Source organism: Nicotiana sylvestris, chromosome 8 (genome assembly GCF_000393655.2).
Source record: "Nicotiana sylvestris chromosome 8, ASM39365v2, whole genome shotgun sequence".
NCBI lineage: Eukaryota > Viridiplantae > Streptophyta > Magnoliopsida > Solanales > Solanaceae > Nicotiana > Nicotiana sylvestris.
This window is the reverse complement of record NC_091064.1, coordinates 57,312,845-57,333,887: the sequence shown is the minus strand read 5'-3', so window position 1 is coordinate 57,333,887 and position 21,043 is coordinate 57,312,845. Positions and strand designations below refer to the sequence as shown.

The 21,043-nt window shown below is 31.7% G+C and overlaps 1 protein-coding gene across 1 annotated transcript; it reads left to right on the top strand.

The window, feature by feature from the left end:
• Positions 1-17,779: 17,779 nt before the first annotated feature.
• On the top strand, positions 17,780-20,733 carry LOC104229418 (deoxypodophyllotoxin synthase-like). The gene is made up of 3 exons (XM_009782062.2): positions 17,780-18,186; positions 18,822-19,146; positions 20,289-20,733. Exons 1-3 carry the CDS (start codon positions 17,807-17,809, stop codon positions 20,529-20,531), a joined length of 948 nt encoding a protein of 315 aa, XP_009780364.1. The 5' UTR covers positions 17,780-17,806; the 3' UTR covers positions 20,532-20,733.
• The last annotated feature ends 310 nt before the right edge of the window (positions 20,734-21,043 follow it).

Here is a 21,043-nt window from a genome sequence, read left to right as displayed (position 1 = left end):
AGGTGTGACTCGTAATTTCGAAATTATTTGATGTGATTTGAGGCCTCGAGTAGGTCCGTGTTCTATTACGGGATTTGTTGGTATGTTCGGACGGGTCCCAAATGGCTTGGGTGAGTTTCAGATAGGTTTAGGTTGTGTTGCGCTTGTTTTTTATGCTTCGGTGTTGTTACTTCAAGCATAAATGGTTCCACATTAAGCAAATCAACTTCAAATTCAGTTTTTATTGAAGCATTATATCTGTATCATAATTACGGAGTCATAGAAAAAAAAGAATTGTTGAATTCAGACATTGTATGAGAGAGTTATGCTCATTTCCGTGTCGGGGAGACTACCGCTTTCTGGTGTAGTCGCAATTGCGAACATTTTTATCGTAATTACTTTTCCCAGTTTGCAATTGCGAACATTTTGTCACAATTGTGCATTTTCCAGCCTTTGTTTTGTTCGCAATTGCGAAGGCTACTTCGCTTTTGCGAACCCGTTGCGAACCCTGGATCACAAATGCGACATTTGCAGCTTGTTTTTAGCTATATAATTCAGGTTTTTGCTTCATTTTGTGATATTTTTGAACCCTAGGCCCGAGAGTGGGAGATTTTGAGAGAGGAATTTCATCTACAATCGTTGGATAAATATCGTTGTTCAATTTTTATGTATACTTTATGATTTTATTTGAGTTTTAACATCAAAATTGTGAGAATCGAAATGAAAAAAATGGGAATTTTTGAAGAAATCTTTCAAAATGTAAAATAATGATTTGAGGGAAAAATTGATATTTAAATTTAATAATTTTGGTATGGTTGAACTCGTATCGGAATGGGTTTTCAGGTTTTGTAAATTTTATCGAGTTCTGAGGTGTGGGCCCGGAGGTTGACTTTTTAATTTTTGTTAAAGATAGAAGCTTTATTATTTGGAATTATTTCTTATGAGTTTCATTTCTGATTTGAAGTTATTTTGTTTAGATTTGAGTCGTCCGGAGGGTGTTTCACTCGAGAATGTCATTTTAGAGTAATGGTCTTGCTTCTTTGAGGTAATTATCTTGCCTAACTTTGTGCGGTGGAACTACCCCTTAGGATTTGAGTCTTTGGTGCAAATTTTGTCATGTGAAGCCCGTGTACATGAGCTGACGAGTACGTGCTCGGGCTTATTCGTGGAAATTTTACCATTTAGGGCTCTTAGGTTCTTATTTCCATTAGATATGAAGTTGCTTTGTTATGTTAAATCCCCCATTTATTAAATTTTCCCTTACGTGTCTTAATTGAAATTAATTGCTCCACGTCTTACCCTTATTGCCGATTAAATTCTTATGTGCCTTAACTAAAGTTGTTGCTTCTTTTATTGATATGCTATCCTTTCCGTAATTGCTTATCCTTGATTGAAGATATTGTTATCTTTCCCTTAATCTGCTTACCCTTAATTGAGTTTGTTGAATCTCTTCTGTAATTGCTCAACCTAATTGAAGTTTTGTTATCCCTTATCATTGTTGACTTACCCTTAATTGGAGTTATTGATTCACATTAATCCATCTTATCATTGGATTGTACTTATGTGGAATCATTGCTACACAATATCACTTACTTGTTGAGTTATTGCAATGTTCTACCATTATTTCCTGTTGTGTCTTTCCTTGTGAGCTCGTTCCTCTGTCTCTTTGTATTTTGGAGTTCCTGAGTTGATTTACTCGCTGTGTTCTTGTATTCTTGTGTTATTGTCGTTGTTGATATTGTATTCAATATTGTGTTTGCACTAGATTTCTGTCGTGCCGTTGTTATTGTGGCACGAGGTTTCTGCGGTACGGTTATTATTTGGCACGAGGTTTCTGCCTTGCGGTTGTTATTGTGGCACAAGGTTTCTACCGTGCGATTGTTATTGTGGTACGAAGTTTCTGCTGTGCGATTGTTATTATGGAATGAGGTTTTTGCCGTGCGGTTGTTGTTGTTTGCTCATGGTTTTTGCTGTGCCGTTGTGATTCTTTTTACGATTTGAGACTACGAGGTGATACCTCAGGAGGGATCTGTTGTCATTTCTTCTTTTCTGTGCACTTGTCTCTGATTATTGTTTTCCTTAGCAGACTGCTAGTTGTTGTCCTCCGTGTTGCTCTATTTGCTCAGTTCTATATAGCTAATCTTGTTGTGTTGGTCGCTGCTTCAAACTTCATTACTGCTATTATTACACCGTACATTTCATGATGTTCGTTCCTTATGTGCTTAATCATTGTCTCTTCTCTTATTTGTCGACTGGAATTGTAGTAGAAACTTGCAGAAGCATACACGTAGTTAAATCACCCATATCAATTTTAAAAGATGACTCCTGACGTCAGTAACCATTATACGTACTCTTGTCTACTTGTCTTCTGCGTGAGGAATGTTCTATTGACACGAGAGTTGTCCGTGCAGTTATGAGTTGTAATGTGAGCACAAGATGTAAAGTGATTAGGGTTCAAGAATTAGAACCCGTGAGATGTGATTAACTTGTTTCACTTGTCGATCAAATACTACTGAAATAGTGACTCCCTACAGATCTCCGGTATATAACTTGTTTCTACTTTATCAGATACTGAGCACGAATAGTAGATCTCGACTTGCATGAAAATCAATTAATTTTATTATAATATAATACTTAAAGGTATTAATGATTATAACTAAGGAAATAACAAAGTTTTCATGAATTAAAGGTAAATTGTACGTGTGAATTAGGAATCCTTACATAACTAAAATAAGGAAAGAATTAATAGCCAGATAAGGAAAATAAGGAAAGAATTAATAGCCAGATAAGGAAAATAAGGAAAGAATTAATAGCCAAACTGTTGGTTTATTTTAATTCCTAAATATTAGGAAAAATACTTAAATGACTATTTTGTCTAGTGTGAATTCTATTTTTAAAGGGTAAAAAAGACGAACGACATTTCGTTAAGGAGATTCGTGCATTTATATAGTAATAATAATAATAATAATAATAATAATAATAATAATAATAATAATAATAATAATAATAATAATAGATAATAGATAATAGATAGATAGATTTTGTATCTTTCTTAATGGAAACATATATATTCTTTCAACTTCGTTTCTTTCTCAAATTAGCAAAAGAAAAACGTAGTAGAGATATTTGAAGGATCTGCTTCATTTCCTCAAGCAAATATTGTCTATGATTCATACATCTGATATTAAACCACACATTGTGACATATGCATAGAGCACCATTTGATTGCTTAATAAGTAAAGGAGTTTGAAAGTTTGGATTTTCAAAATTGGAATTTGTTTTGAGTGGGTGTTGGTAGAATAGATTTGGTGCATTTTATAGAGTTTGAATCTCGATTTTGAGACGATCTAGTGAAGATTTGAGGTAGTTTGAATTTAAAATTCGATGTAGACGATGAACAAAAGAAGATGAGTTGTGTATTTTCCATGTATCTCCTGCGTATTCCATGTGTAGTTACTGTATATCTGCGTACTTGTGTGTAAGATACATATGCCGCAAAGGAATTTTTCACCTCGATTTCAGCCACAAAATTTAACTCTAGACCAGCTCAAATCACCTCCATTCTTGCTCAAATTTTATATATTGCTTTGTATATGTGTTTTCAACCAAATTCAGCTATACCCATTGAGAAAAATCATTTTTTTCCTAAATATTTTGTATGTTGTATATCATTAGTAGCTTTTTGTTGGCTAAAAATGGTTAAATGATAAACTTTTTTATATTTTAGTACATCCCCGTAGTTATAAACTTTTTTCCCTATAAGTTATGTAGAGATTCTATTATAGCAAATTTTATACAGTGTTATCCAGTACATAGTGATCATGAAGGCAAAGTACTTACTTGGGTAGTTCTCATTCAAAAAAGTGAGGTCTAGAAATACCAAATAGGTTTGTTGATGAAGAACACAATTTATGGTTAAGCTATATTATCATTTTGGAACGCTCAAATTCTTTTTTCAACATTGTGTTCAGAATTCATATGAGTCAGAATATTGGGTACGAATAAGGTTTTTTTTCCCCTATAAACAACGTACATATAGTGAATTAGTGATGTTTGAAAAAACCTTGTTTCTGAATCATGAAGAAATTAGCTGGTAATTGTTTGATTGTATCTGTAAGTTGGACAATCCACAAGAGGTTTCCAGAAGATCAATCTGCAATTGGAAAACCAACTCACCTTTCCTAGGCTGCACTAGCTCTTGACTCATAACTATAGTTTATACCATTTCCACACTACAAGAAACTACGAAATTTGCAACAACATTTTTTGTTGTGATATGTTGGTTGTCGTTGCGAAAAAAACTTTTCGCAACAAAAAATAAGTTGTTGCACACAACAACAAACTCCGTTGCGAAAAATCTATGCAACAAAAACCAATGTTGTTGCCAAAAAGTTAAACTATCGCAACAAATCTTGTTGTTGCAATAAATTATATTATGTTGTTTTAAAGGCATATAATTGTGGTTTATAAAAATGTTCAGCAACAATAATAATTGTCGCGACAAATCAATCATTTTTCCAACAATATAAGTTGTTGCAAAAAAAAAAATGACGGGAATTGCTAGTTAATTTGTTATCAAGAATTTTAGCAACAAGCATTATTGTGGCAATAAGTTATTTTGTGTCAACAACATTAATTGTTGCATATAAGCTTCATGAAATGTTTTTAGCAACAACTTATGAATTGTTGCTATATACATAATTCCTATATGCTTTTAGATTTTTAACAAATATATATAAACTACTGAATATTATATATATGCAAAAGGTCAATACATAAAGTTGTTGTACTAGATATTTACACCCTTCTAAAATCTAAATATTTCTAAAAGTTTTTACTGAAAAGGATAAAAACATCACGTGTCCTAGGTTACTAAATTCTAATCTAATAGAACCCAAAAGACAAATCTTCCGACTTGTGCAGCACATGAACCAGATTGCAAGTAACGTTGGTTTACGCATCATCATCCTACAAAAAAATAATAATAATTAGACTTCGATTAATAATAGAGGAAACCAAAGAGGCTTATTTATATTAGACAGAATGGTAGGGGTAGAAATATGTAGCTAAAAAAATATTATAACATAACCTCCAAGATATCATATCAAGTATCTACTCCAAAAAAAACTAAATAAAAATAGATTAGAAAATACTTCAGAAACTCCTTAACCTCATTAAACTAAAATGACTGCAAGAACTGAGATGCAACCAACTAAATATACAACACTCTTTTTTATGTGGTTTAGTAAGAGTATCAAACGAACAAACAAAAAGATGTCAAGTATTATCAACTATCCAAATAATGTCTATCCAAACACGAAAATAATGTGCATTTTATTATCACAATGGACGGAGTATTTGGCACCTGATACTAATGGAAATAGAGGGAGTATTGTGGTTAGGCACAACTTTCACATACATGAATTGTGGCGTTTTCGAGCATGTGCTTAGTGCATTTGTGGAACCAAGTTAAGGGTATTTCAAGAACTGAAAATGTTGAGAAATTAACAGGTTTAAGGCCATGTTTCAATATTTCCAGCCATAAAACAGTTTCTTTGCCAGAGCTAAAGTTTCATTTCAAAGGTGGTTCAGAGATGGCATTGCCATTGGCAAATTACTTTTCCATTGCAGGAAAATGATGTGATTTGTTTAACTATGATCACTGATAGTGCTTTTAGCCCGGAATTGTCAACCGGACTATCGATAATTCTGGCGAATTTTCAGATGTACAACTTCTTAGTGAAATTTGATCTCAGAAATGAAAAGTTTGGATTCAGGCGTCAAGTGTACAATTGAAAAGAACCTAAGGAGAATGCAAAGGTGAAAGTGCACTATACGGTATTGCTACACCTTAGCTAATAGTACTAAGTATCCCAATACATTACACAACTGCTCTACTTGTATACTAGATTAGTAGAACCCAACCCAATCAAGTATTAAAGGTAAGATTTTGCAATCAGGTCGACTGGTTAAATTTTATACACTATAACGTATATACACAAATTATCTTTTATCATATTAAAGTAACTTTATTCACTTCAACAATAAAGTAATGTAGCTACTTGTCGTCATATTGCAATTGAACTATAGTGAATTGCTCCGAAAATTAATAAAAATGACCGCAAGATCAAATTTAGGTTTAAACAATACAAATAACGAAACATAAAAATAGGTTTAAAAAATACAAATAACGAAACATAAAAATTTGACCACATAATGGAAATAAGGAAAGCTGGGGATTTGCATTTATACCCGCTTTTTGGGTCACATTTTAACTTGTGCTCGCTTTGCAAAAAAAATTACAAGCGTACCCGTTTTTTCTTGTAACTTCAGCATATGGAGCTGAAGTAGCAAAGACAATCACACAAAACTTCAACATTCTAGTAGACGGACCTGAAATAGCAAAGGCAATACCCTGAAGCTTTTTTATCCTGGATAAGATGCTGAAGTTATTTAGTTCATTTGTAAAAACTTCAGCACTAAAATAGCTGAAGTTTTTTTGTCCTGGATTCATTAATTTTGTTATAAAGTTTTTTCAAAAACTTCAATAGAAGGTAATGAAGTTATTTAGTTCATTTGTAAAAACTTCAACACTAAATAAGCTGAAGTTTTTTTTGTCCTGGATAAGCTATTTCAAAAACTTCAGTAGAAGATGCTGAAGTTATTTAGTTCATTTGTAAGAACTTCAACACTATATAAGCTGAAGTTTTTTTTTTTGTCCTGGATTCATTAGTTTTGTCGTAAAGCTTTTTCAAAAACTTCAGCAGAAGATGTTGAAGTTATTTAGTTCATTTGTAAAAACTTCAGCACTATATAAGCTGAAGTTTTTGAAAAAGCTTTCTAACATACAAGATAAATAATCACCTTATTCTTTTATAGTGTATTACTACTATAAAATAATCAGATTGTCAACAGTATCTAAATCATAAATTTGGAAACAATAAACGTGAAAAGAATAGAATTACGTGAAAATATTCACAAATTATTATCTACTAACTTACGTAATTATTTATAATTTATTTTTAAATAATCTGATAAACATACTTATGGAAATTATCCCATGAACTGAAGTTTCATAGCAGCACCAACAGCAGCAGAAGAAAGAAGAAGAAGAAGAAGAAGAAGAAGAAGAAGAAGAAGAAGAAGAAAGGGGGCTGGAGTTGTTTAAAAAGTGGGTATAAGTTAAAACTTTTTTTAAAAAAAATTTTAAAAAATAAGTGTAGGTTAAATGGGGGCGACCAACGTCCAATTTTTACAGTAAAGCTTGATTATGATGTATGATTAATGATGTTGTTACGAGTTGACCAACCATTTTTTCCCCATGGTTTAAAGCCAGGAGACAGCATATAATAAATTGAAAATTTTCATTTGATATTCCCACCCAACTTGCAAATTACTCTTCCTAATCTATATCTATATATATATTATAGCAAGAAAGTTAACATATATAATTGACATTATGCTTAAGCCAAGTGGCAAGCTAATAAATATCAATAGTTTATGGTAACTTTATTCTATATTTGACTATTTTAGTTATATATATATATATATATATTTGAATTAAAAGATAATTTTGAATTTATAGATAAAGTTCTAAAATTCGAATTTAAATTAAAAATAAAATTTATCTTTTTATCATGTTATCATACTTAATTCGGTTAATGATCATATGCAATCATGTTAGGAACTTTTTTTATTTTTTATAATTATTTAAATACTACTTTGCCTCTAGCAAAAAAAAATTACTTCATATAACTATAAAACTCTTTCACATTTAAAATCTTATCAGTATAGTTCTTTGAAACACTGTAGCTAGATTTGAATAAAACGAAATTCTTTTAAAATAAATATAATATATAGGGTACACGTCTATGTTTATCTAAATAACAAAAAAGAGTTTACAAAACCAAATAAAAGTTTACTTACATATATAATAAAGTAAACATACATGCTGGAGAAAGAAACATCACAAAATCAGTCAATATTAAAAAAATAAAGTTGTTTCTTTTTTCTTCTTGAAAAATATTTGTTTGAAGAGTCAATTTGCATAAATGGACATCAAACAAATAACAAAACTTTGGCTATACAATTGCTATCATTAATTTTAATTTAGCACATTCAAGAAATTGAAGGGTATAAGCTGCAAGCCCTTCATTTAACTGTAGTCAAGCCAATATTGCAAGGGTATAATATTTTTTTCGTTGAAGATATTAGTTTTGAATCATTAGATTATGTGAAAGGTTTTTTTTTCAAACTCAACAAGAGATAAATTGGTTTCTAATTGATAGATTCTATAGCGACTTTTAAGTGTAACAAAGAGTATATATAAAGAAAAAATTGGTATAACGTGATATATATTTTTTAAAAATGTAAAGAAATTATTTCAATTTTTTTTTGCTTTTTTTAATTCAAAGATAATAAAAAGACAAGATATTTTTGAACATTAGTAGGGAGTTTTAAAATTATTATAACAGAAGTTATATCATGGATAAACTCAAAAAACCGAAATCTTATGGAATATTTACATAATATCCGGCCATATTTATTGTTTACTTCTTATAGCTAATATAAATAGATGATATACCGACAACACACGATTATACACATATTATATATGGATTATATATAAATAACACATCTTTCAATTTTTTTTAATTTAAGTGGTCGGGTGAGCACCTATTTAGCTGATTAGATAAAGCCAAAAGAAAAATATGAAATAATTTCAACCAAAGACTAAAAATATAATTAAAGTTCATATGTAAACAATTTTTATTAAAACTCATTCTTTTATAGTTAAATAAATTAATTTTTTATAACAACAGAAATAATGACATAAAAAATAAGATAAAAGAAAATAATATTGAAAAACATATTATAAAAATCTAAAAAACGAGAAATAAAAGATGACAACAAATTTCTTCTTATGTTTCATCTTTGTTGAGTATAAAAAATTTGAAAGTTAATCTCATCGATTTCAAATATTTTTTTTTCAACTCAAATACATAGATTATAATAAGAATATTTTTGATTTTTTCTAATTTACATTATGTGTCGTTTTTAAAAAATCACTATTACTAACAAACTCATATGATATTTGAATTTGAATTGGAATGCAATTTGAGTAGTTTGCATTGAGGTTAAGCCAAGTATGATGTCGAAAGATAAACTACTCGACAATTTTAAGACAATATATGCAATATTTTATAATAATAATCAACTAATTTAACATTTAATAATTCAAAGAACAAAATTTTTGTATATATAGGATATTAAAAATTCAAATTCTGGGGCTAGAGATATCGATAAACTTAAAGTGGAGTCATACTGAAATAAATCCGGCCAAAGAATCATTTAAATTTTTAGATAGCCGATTAAAGTGAATTTTAAATTAAGAATAATATCTTCACTTGCATCATTATAAAGATAATTATTATTATAATATATATAAAGTTTTAGAAATTGAAATTTCAAAATAGAAATATTTTTGAAAGATAAAATCATTCCAACTAAGAGTTCAAGTCGTAGTATAAGAATCACGTCGTAATCAAAGAATCGTTTATATCATGTCAACCTTTGTGTTTTTCCGTAAATATGAGTTATTATTTCACTTTGTGGCTATTTTTATGTTCAAATGACACCAATGAGAATAGTACAAAAATAAAATTATCACTACGAGAATTGAGAAAATGTTAGTGTTTTTTCATGTAGTGTTTCTTAATTAATATCTGACGATTATCTATAATTATTTAGAAGGTTTAAATGTTAAGGTTATTTACATATAATTCAAATAATTCAGATATTTAACATGGTTAATGTCAATTATCAAAATGGATTAAAACAAATTCACTAGCTACAGAATTTTTTTTATATTTTTAGATAGCCAACTGAAATGAGTTTTGAATTAAGAATAATATTTTCAATTACATTATTATAAAAATAATTATTATTGAAAAATAATGTTTTAGAAACTGAAATTTTAAGAAAGAAATATTTTTTAAGAGATATCAACACACCAAATAAGAGTTCAAGTAGTAGTAAAAGAGTTAAGTCTTATCCAAAGAGTCATTCATTGTCTCAACATTTGATTGTTTTGCCATAAATATGAGTTATTATTTTGCTTCTTGACTATTTTTAGGATCCAATGACACCAGCAAGAATGGTATCAAAAAACAAAAATAGAAGAAATCGTTAAATTTTTTCATGTAGTTAATATCCAATGATTATCTATATTTATTGAGAAAGTATAAATTTTAAGATTATTTACATACAATCAAAATAACTTAAATATTTGACATGATTAGTGTCCGCGCATCCGCGCTGGTACTAACAGTAGTTAAGTTGAAAAGCAAAAGATTATGAAGTTTCAATTGCAATATTTTTGTGCTAAAGGACGGGCTGAGGCTGTTGCTTAAATATGCGATTAGAACAAAGATTAAATATGACATGTGATTAATGATGTCGTTTCGTGTCAACCAATAACGAATTTATCCTTTTTCGTTTTGATTTTTCCAATTTAATAACGTGGCTAAATCTTTTATGGACCTTTTTACAATGTTACTAGTTCTTTTGTTTTTTTATTTGTCTAAGTTTTGGGGATTGAATTACTTATATATGTGTTGGTGGAAGATAATTGATATCCCATGAAATTAGTTGAGGTGCGCACAAACAGAGACGAAGCCGGGATTGAAGCGTATGGGTTCTGGATTTAATCTATTTTAAGTAATTAAGTTCTAAATTAATAATTTATACATATTCGGTGGATCTTTAAGACATATAAAGTTTCAACTAAAGCTATTACGTTCGGCAAAATTCGTAGCGATACTCTAGCTCTGCCCCTGCGTACAAGCTAGCCCAAACACTACGATTATGAAAAATGTGTAAATTTTACGAATTAAGCGCTTGGTTTTCTTGCATTTCTTTTTATAAAGCATATTGTAAAAATACCCGTATCTATCTCCCATAACTCTGTGCTCTATATATTAACTTGTCCGGCTGTCCCTTCTTAATTATTCATATAACCGCCATATAACTAACGCAGAATTATCAGAAATAAAAAAATTCCACAGTTACTTATGATCCCAAGAAATATATTACGTAGTAATATAAGAACGCACAAAATTAAATTTTAACGGAACAAATCTAACCATGTTAAGTTTGGATCTAGGAACAATGGAACCTGAAATAGTATATGTCAATGTCAACCCCAACTAACTTTAATTTGGTTTCTTTGAATAGATCTTTTTAAATGAAGAGTATGTAAGACAAACAAGTCAACCATAAATGAAAATTGAAAACTACTACTATATAGTATTAAGTTTTTTAGACAAAGTCTCAAATTCGTCGTTGTCTAAATACGTAGAACAACTTTATTTTTTAATATCAGATAATCAACAAACGCAGAGCACATCTATGAGAATTTTAAATAGACAAAAATAAAAGATTATTGTACAAAATGTATTTTGTTGTATGTTTAAATTCTTCAGATAGTGTATAAGGAATTTTGTACTATTCACGTTAACTAAAAGATAATATAACTTAATTACTATAAATTCAAAGTATGGTTAGTATAATTCAGAAAATGAGATATTGTTATAAAACAAAAGAATGTAAAGTAAAGACAAGTATAGAGAGAAACTGTTATATTATTCGAATTCAAACTGATGTACATAATGAACTGAAATCACTTCTATTTATAGAAGAAAGGAAGTTGTTGTGTAAGCTGCTACTATACCAGATATGGATAATCTTCTACTGAGAGCAATGTTTATCCATAACGGAGTACTGAAAGGATAAGCTTATTATACCCGATATGGATAATCTTCTACCGGGGGTAATGTTTATCCATAACTGGGTACTGAAAGGATAAGCTTATTATACCCGGTATGGATAATCTTCTATCGGGGGTAATGTTTATCCATAACTGGGTACTGAAAGGATAAGCTTATTATACCCGGTATGGATAATCTTCTACCGGGGGTAATATTTATCCATAACCGGGTACCGAAGTGATAAGCTTCTTCGGGAAGCTTATTTCCAATAGAGTACTAAATAGATAAACATATTTACGGTGGAGTCCCATATGGATAAGCTTCTTGAAGAAGCTTATTTACAACGGAGTACTAAATGAACATCCATAATATAATATATTTATATCACTCCCCATTGGATGTTCATTAAAAGATAATGTGCCTCATTTAACCCTTACTAGGAAAAACCACGTGGGAAAAAATCTCAGTGAAGGAAAAAAGAGTACACATATTTAGTAAGACGCATTGCTAGGTGCCTCATTAAAAACCTTATAAGGAAAACCCCATGGGAAAAAACCTTAGTAAGGGAAAAAGAGTGCATCGCGTATTTTACTCCCCCTGATGAAAACCTTGTTTCAAATATTTGAGTCTCCGCATTCCAATCTTGTATACCATCTTCTCAAAAGTTGAAGTTGGCAAAGATTTAGTGAATAAATCTGCTGGATTATCACTTGAACGGATTTGTTGCACATCAATGTCACCACTTTTCTGAAGATCGTGTGTGTAGAATAATTTTGGTGAAATGTGCTTCGTTCTATCTCCTTTTATAAATCCTCCCTTCAATTGGGCTATGCATGCAGCATTGTCTTCGTATAAAATTGTGGGTCTTTTCTCACATTCCAAACCACATTTTTCTCGAATAAAATGAATTATTGATCTCAACCATACGCATTCCCTACTTGCTTCATGAATAGCTATTATCTCAGCGTGATTTGAAGAAGTAGCAACAATAGATTGCTTTGTGGAGCGCCATGATATGATAGTACCTCCATATGTAAATACGTAGCCGGTTTGAGATCGAGCTTTATGGGGATCAGATAAATAACCTGCATCTGCATAACCAACAAGGTCTGCACTATCTTTGTTAGCATAAAACAAACCCATATCAAGAGTTCCCTTTAAATATCGCAATATATGCTTAATCCCGTTCCAATGTCTCCGTGTAGGAGAAGAACTATATCTTGCTAGTAAATTAACAGAAAATGCTATGTCAGGCCTTGTAGCATTAGCAAGATACATTAGTGCACCAATTGCACTGAGATAGGGTACTTCGGGACCAAGGAGTTCCTCGTCCTCTTCTGGAGGTCGGAACAAATCCTTATTCACTTCAAGTGATCGAACAACCATTGGTGTACTCAATGGGTGCGCTTTGTCCATGTAAAAGCGTTTTAAGACCCTTTCTGTATAGGCAGATTGATGGATAAAGATCCCGTCTGCTAAATGTTCAATTTGCAGACCAAGACAAAGTTTTGTCTTTCCAAGATCTTTCATCTCAAATTCTTTCTTAAGATATTCAATTGCCTTTTGGAGCTCTTCTGGAGTTCCAACAAGATTTATGTCATCAACATAAACAACAAGTATAACAAATTCTGATGCCATTTTCTTTATAAAAATACATGGACAAATAACATCATTTATGTAACCTTCTTTCAGCAAATATTCACTAAGGCGATTATACCACATGCGCCCAGATTGCTTTAAACCGTACAAAGATCTTTGTAATCTGATTGAATACATTTCCTGAGATTTTGCTTCAGGCATTTTAAATCCTTCAGGAATTTTCATATAAATTTCATTATCAAGTGAACCGTACAGATAAGCTGTAACTACATCCATTAGATGTATTTCAAGCTTTTCATGTAGTGCTAAACTGATGAGATATCGAAATGTTATGGCATCCATAACAGGTGAATATGTTTCATCAAAATCGACTCCAGGTCGTTGTGAGAATCCTTGTGCAACAAGGCGAGCTTTGTATCTTTCAACTTCATTTTTATCATTCCTTTTTCGCACAAAAACCCATTTATGACCAACTGGTTTTATACCAGCAGGTGTTTGGACTACTGGTCCAAAGACCTCTCTTTTAGCAAGTGACTTCAATTCCGATTGAATTGCCTCTTGCCATTTTGGCCAATCAGATCTTTGTCGACATTCTTCGACAGATCGAGGTTCAAGATCCTCACTATCTTGCATAATATTAAGTGCAACATTATATGCAAAAATATTATCCACCACTATTTCAAATCGATTTAAATTAATCCCATCACCGTTCGAACTTATTAAAAGTTCCTCACTCACATGAGCTTCAGGTTCATTGATTTCTTCAGGAATCTCAGAACTAATCAGATTTTGGGTCTCTTCAGGGGATCCCTTCATAGTATCGTTTTGATCATTTGTCGATTTTCTTTTTCGAGGATTTCGATCCTTAGAACCCAAAGGCCTACCACGCTTCAGGCGTGCTTTAGGTTCACTAGCTCTCATGCTAGTAGATGGTCCTACTGGGACATCAATTCGGATAGGCACATTCTCTGCTGGGATATGTGACTTAGTTATCCTTTTCAAATCAGTAAATGCGTCTGGCATTTGATTTGCTATATTCTGTAAATGGATGATCTTCTGGACCTCCTGATTACATATAGGGGTACGGGGATCAAAGTGAGATAATGATAAAATTTTCCACACAATTTCTCTTTTGATTTCCTTTTTCTCTCCCCCTAATTGTGGAAAATTTGTTTCATCAAACCGACAATCTGCAAATCGAGCAGTAAATAAATCTCCTGTCAATGGTTCAAGATAGCGAATAATAGAGGGTGATTCAAACCCAACATATATTCCTATCCTTCTTTGTGGTCCCATCTTACTACGTTGTGGTGGTGCTACTGGCACATATACAACACATCCGAAAATTCGTAGATGGGCAATATTTGGTTCATGACCAAAAACTAATTTTGACGGAGAATATTTATTATAATGTGTCGGTCTGAGACGGATAAGTGATGCTGCATGCAAGATAGCATGGCCCCAAGCAGTAGTGAGAAATTTTGTTTTCATAAGTAGTGGTCTTGCTATCAATTGCAGACGTTTAATAAATGACTCTGCAAGGCCATTTTGAGTATGAACATAAGCTACAGGATGTTCAACTTTTATCCCAACGGATAGACAATAATCATCAAAAGCTTGAGATGAGAATTCTCCAGCATTATCAAGGCGAATAGCCTTTATAGGATAATCTGGGAATTGTGCCCTTAATCGAATTATTTGGGCTAATAGCTTTGCAAACGCCAGGTTGCGAGATGATAGTAGGCACACATGAGACCATCTTGAAGATGCATCTATTAGGACCATAAAATATCTAAACAACCCACTTGGTGGGTGAATAGGTCCACATATATCCCCATGTATACGCTCTAAAAAGGCAGGGGATTCAATACCAACCTTCATTGGTGATGGTCTAGTGATCATTTTTCCTTGATAACAAGCATCACAAGAAAATTCGTCATTTGTAAGAATCTTCAAGTTCTTTAATGGATGCCCACTCGAATTTTTAGTAATTCGTCTCATCATTATTGATCCGGGATGGCCCAAACGGTCATGCCAAAGCACAAAAGTATTTGAATCCGTAAACTTCTGGTTTACGATAGAGTGTGCTTCAATTGTACTAATTTTTGAATAGTATAAGCCAGAAGATAAAGTTGGTAACTTTTCTACAATGCATTTCTGGCCAGAAATATTCTTTGTAATACAAAGATATTCCCTGTTCATTTCATCTATTGTCTCAACATGATACCCATTTCGGCGGATATCTATAAAACTCAACAAGTTTCTTCGGGACTTGGAGGAGAACAATGCATTGTCTATAATAAGTTTTGTTCCCTTAGACAGAAATATTATGGCTCTTCCGGAGCCTTCAATCAAACTTATATTACCAGAAATTGTTGAAACATTTGCTTTTTCCTTATGCAAATAAGAAAAGTATTTCTGATCGTTGAATATGGCATGAGTTGTTCCACTATCAATAACACAAATATCTTCATGATTTGTCTTTGATCCAAACATAATTTGAGGGTTATCCATATTCTTCAAAATAACATAAATAAAATATATTATAGTAAACATCATTATCAAAGCATAACTTTTATTTATGTACAACAATTACATAACCATACTATCTATTACAAACAACAAAAATTAAAATATTTACATTTCTACAGATTCACTACCGATTACATGACTTGTTTCTCCTTCTGGGAGTGCAAAGTAATCAGCTACATCCAAATGCATGAAGTCTAAATTATCTTCAGAAATAAAATTTGCTTCAGCATTTTTCTCTGTCTTCTTCAGGGAGGCTTGATAAAGCTCAACCAGGTGCTTTGGCGTACGACAAGTACGTGACCAGTGCCCTTTTCCTCCACATCTATAGCATGCATTTTCTGCATTTGGCGCTTGCACCGCTTCATGCTTTTGTTCCTTCCTTTTCCACTGCTGGTGGTGAGGAGGCTTCTTTGGTGCATTATTATTACCATGATTGGGGTTTCTTCCCCGACCACGGCCATGACCACGACTGGGGCCACGACCTCTTCCACGTTTAGCTTGGTGGAAGTTCGTCTCATTCACTTCAGGGAATGGACAAGAACCAATAGGTCGGCTTTCATGATTTTTCATTAATAGCCCATTATGTTGCTCTGCTATAAGAAGATGTGAGATAAGTTCAGAATACTTTTTAAATCCCATCTCTCGATATTGCTGCTGCAGGAGCATATTCGAGGCATGAAAAGTGGTGAAAGTTTTCTCCAACATATCATGATCAGTAATATTATCACCACATAATTTTAATTGGGAAATAATTCTGAACATAGCAGAATTATACTCACTGATAGATTTAAAATCTTGTAGCCTTAGATGAGTCCAATCATAACGTGCCTGTGGAAGAACGACCATCTTCAGGTGGTCATATCTATCTTTCAAATTATTCCACAGTATGACTGGATCTTTAATAGTGAGATATTCCATTTTCAGGCCCTCATCAAGGTGATGGCGTAGGAATATCATTGCTTTGGCACGGTCTTGGTTTGATGCCTGATTTTTATCCTTGATGGTGTCTGCCAGACCCATCGCATCAAGATGAATTTCAGCATCAAGCACCCAAGACATGTAGCTTTTGCCCGATATATCCAGGGCTACAAATTCAAGTTTAGAAAGATTTGACATTATTTAGGAAAAGAAAGTTCTTACCTCTAATACTTTCAAAGTATTTGCTCGAGATGTCAGAGTCTCGTGCTGATAACGTGTTATAAAATAAAGACTGTAAAGTAAAGACAAGTATAGAGAGAAACTGTTATATTATTCGAATTCAAACTGATGTACATAATGAACTGAAATCTCTTCTATTTATAGAAGAAAGGAAGCTGTTGTGTAAGCTGCTACTATACCAGATATGGATAATCTTCTACTGAGAGCAATGTTTATCCATAACGGAGTACTGAAAGGATAAGCTTATTATACCCGATATGGATAATCTTCTACCGGGGGTAATGTTTATCCATAACTGGGTACTGAAAGGATAAGCTTATTATACCCGGTATGAATAATCTTCTATCGGGGGTAATGTTTATCCATAATTGGGTACTGAAAGGATAAGCTTATTATACCTGGTATGGATAATCTTCTACCGGGGGTAATATTTATCCATAACCGGGTACCGAAGTGATAAGCTTCTTGAGGAAGCTTATTTCCAATAGAGTACTAAATAGATAAACATATTTACGGTGGAGTCCCATATAGATAAGCTTCTTGAAAAAACTTATTTACAACCGAGTACTAAATGAACATCCATAAAATAATATATTTATAACAGATATGTCACTTATTGTAATATGCCAAAATATACTATTAATATAAAATATATTTATATTGTCAGTGCATAAATAAGTTAGGTAAATCCTTTTTCTATATAAAGGATACATGCAAAACAAGAAATGCATCTTACAAAAGTATTAGGGTTTCTATAACCTGCTACAAACATGAGTCATCAAACACCCCTAAGACTTCCTCTCTTGACCCTATCAAATCACTACTTGAAACCTAATACTTCGAATTGGTTCTCAGCTTGTGATGAAGTCCGCCGTGCACTGGAAGAGTGCGGTTGTTTTCTGGCGGTTTACGACTCGGTTTCGCCGGAGCTAAATAGTGATATATTTCAAGCAGTGGAAGAATTGTTTGATCTTCCCACAGAAACCAAACTTTATAACACTTCTGAAAAACCCTTCTATGGCTACTATGGAAAAATCCCTGATTTCCCTCTTCAAGAAAGCCTAGGGATTAATATTGGAGATGCAATAACTGCTGAAGGAGTTCAAAATTTTACTAACCTCATGTGGCCTTCAGGAAATGACCACTTTAGGTACTCCATATGTTTCATTTTATATAACACGCTTTATATATTAGTCTGTTTCGAAAAAAATGATAACTTTATATATTTAAAAACTCTTTTTTAACTTTAAATTTCTTATGTTACTTTCAATGACATGGTCGTATAGTCATCAAAATATCATGGATGTTTAAATCACAAATTTTTATATTTATTTAATTAATTGTTTGGTATTTTTGTTCGAAGTCGAATAACATTCTATTTGATCAAAGTTTTATGAAAATATTCTTGGAATTCAATACTAATTTATAAGCTGTAATTTCTCTCTGTTTTCATTTCTAGGACATGAATCCAGTTTTGGAGCTGCTTTTGAATTTTTGTGAGTGATTTGAAGTGAAAATTTTGAAAAATAGTTTTTCGAAGTTTTTCAAATTTTCAAAAAAATTCGAAATTCAACTTCAAGTAAAATTTAAAATTTTCATGCCAAAACACGATTTTGGAAAAAGTCAAAAAATTTCGAAAAAAAAAAAAGTAAAAAACATTTTATGGCCAAACGGGCCCTCCCCCAAAAAAATGTCCATTCCAAAAGTTGAGTTACATACATAGAGCAATGAATTGTGGCCTAATTAGCACGTAGTCTCATCCTTAATGTTTTTTTCTTAATTTAGTGAAATTATTCATGACTATGCAAACATAGTAGCTGGTTTGGAGAAGATGGTGAAAAAGATGGTTTTTGAGAGCTATGGAGTAGAAAAATGCTATGATTCTCTAGAGGAATCAACAACTTATCTCCTTCGATTAATAAAGTATAGGACACCAAAATTGGATGAATCAAATGTTGGGTCACAAGTTCACACTGATAAAACTTTTCTGAGCATACTTCACCAGAACCAAGTTAATGGTTTGGAAATTAAGACCAAAGATGGTGAATGGATGGCTGTTGATATGACTCCTGCTAATTCTTTTCTTGTTATGGTAGGGGAAGCATTTTCGGTAAGTTTTCTATATTGATTAAATTTGTGACAATATTTTATACTATTAGTATGTTTTAATTTATTAGTCTCATAATATATGCATTGCGCGTGTCCCTGTATCAATGAGTTTAGAATTTTATAAAAATTAATAGATATTATTAAAAAATGTGATTGAGTTATAAAATAAAAACTAAAGAAAAAAGTATAAAGCTAATTATTATAAAATTTGCATTGAAAAAATAAATTTTTAAAATTATTTTACCGGCCTAGAAATTAAATTCAAATTGATTGAACAATATATAAATATATGAGCTTGAAATAATAAACAGTATATTATTTAGTTAGCAGGTTTATATTTCTTTCTACTGTTTTGGTTAGTTCGTCGACATAGTTGTAATAGTATGCAATTTCTAGTGAATGCCGTAATTAGTTTGGTTTTCTTATAAAGAATTTTTTATTTTATTTTGGTGTTTCTTCTTTTAATCTTTTTTTTTTTGTTCATTTGTTAAAGTCACGTATAATACCCATAACTGACCACATATTTTTATTTGTATGGTATTCTAGGTTGGCGTTTCATCAAAGATTTAAAAATATTCTATGCAGTATATGACCTCTTTTTTGTCAAGTTGATGAAGATTTGACATCGCACAAGAATACGTTCTATGACAAACTATTTTTTGCAGGACAAATATACTAGAACTTTTTGCATAGCTTAAATAAAGAAAAATTTAATTAAAAAAAATATTACTTAGTCAATTTGAAGGTCCTAAATATTATGAAAAGTGACATGGAAGGAATTAAAATTATGTTATATAATTCAAATAAAAAAATAATTTGATTTTAAGGATAACATATAAAATTGGTTGGTTGGTCGAAATTAATTTTCTTCGCTAACTAAAAAGTGTATTTAATAAGTAAGAGTAATTTTTTATTTTAAATATTAAAAAAAATAATTAAATGACTATTTTGTTCACTGTGAAGTCTAATTTTTGGGGGTAAAAAAGATGAACAAGTGACTAATCAATTAAACCTATGTACATGACAAGAGTTGATATAACTAAGTTAAATCTTTTCTTTAAGAGTCTATAATGTCGAGCCTGATGATTCTCTACTACTCCTTAAACAGTAACTAAACAATTAATATCTTTTATGATTGCAAAGGCATGGAGCAACAACAGATTGCATTGTCCTGTACATAGGGTGATTGTGAAGGAGAACAAACCAAGGTACACAATAGCACATTTCTCATACATTAATGGGATGATACAAACCCCAGAAGAGCTTGTTGATGAGAAACACCCTATCAAGTTTCAACCATTTGATAACTTTGAATTGCTGGATTTCTTTGCCAAACATATTAACGACCAAATGGAATACACTGTCAGAGCCTTCTGTGGGGTTTGAAACGTTTTCGGAAGCTTTAGGAATATAATCACGATTCGCTCGTTGTAATCTTTAGCCACTGTAATAAGGCAGGCAAGTAACTTGCTACATACTTCTCTTAGCTAATTTGCACAAATAGACACTTAATAATGTTGTGGCTTCTATTTAGAAGCTGGTCAGTTTTTCTAAATTAGAGCATACGTGGCCTGAAGTTCAAAAGTGACTACTTGATCTGAAGTTGAAAATTCAAAACTATATTACTTACCAGTCTAATTTTGCAAAAATGGCCAGTTACTAAATATAAGGCTACAAAATTGACCATCTAGTCCAAATAACAGCACAATATGTGGCCCTTCCGACTGGACGAAAATATATTGTTATTCTCCAATCTTTTGGACTTGAAAAAGAAAAAGAAGATAATTAAGGTGTTTTTACAAGGGCAGAACTTTGGAGTTGAGGTTTAAAACTCTCATTTGTAAGTTACTCTTTTGAACTCCTAAGTAAGTTGGTAATACATTAGAACTTGCTAACAG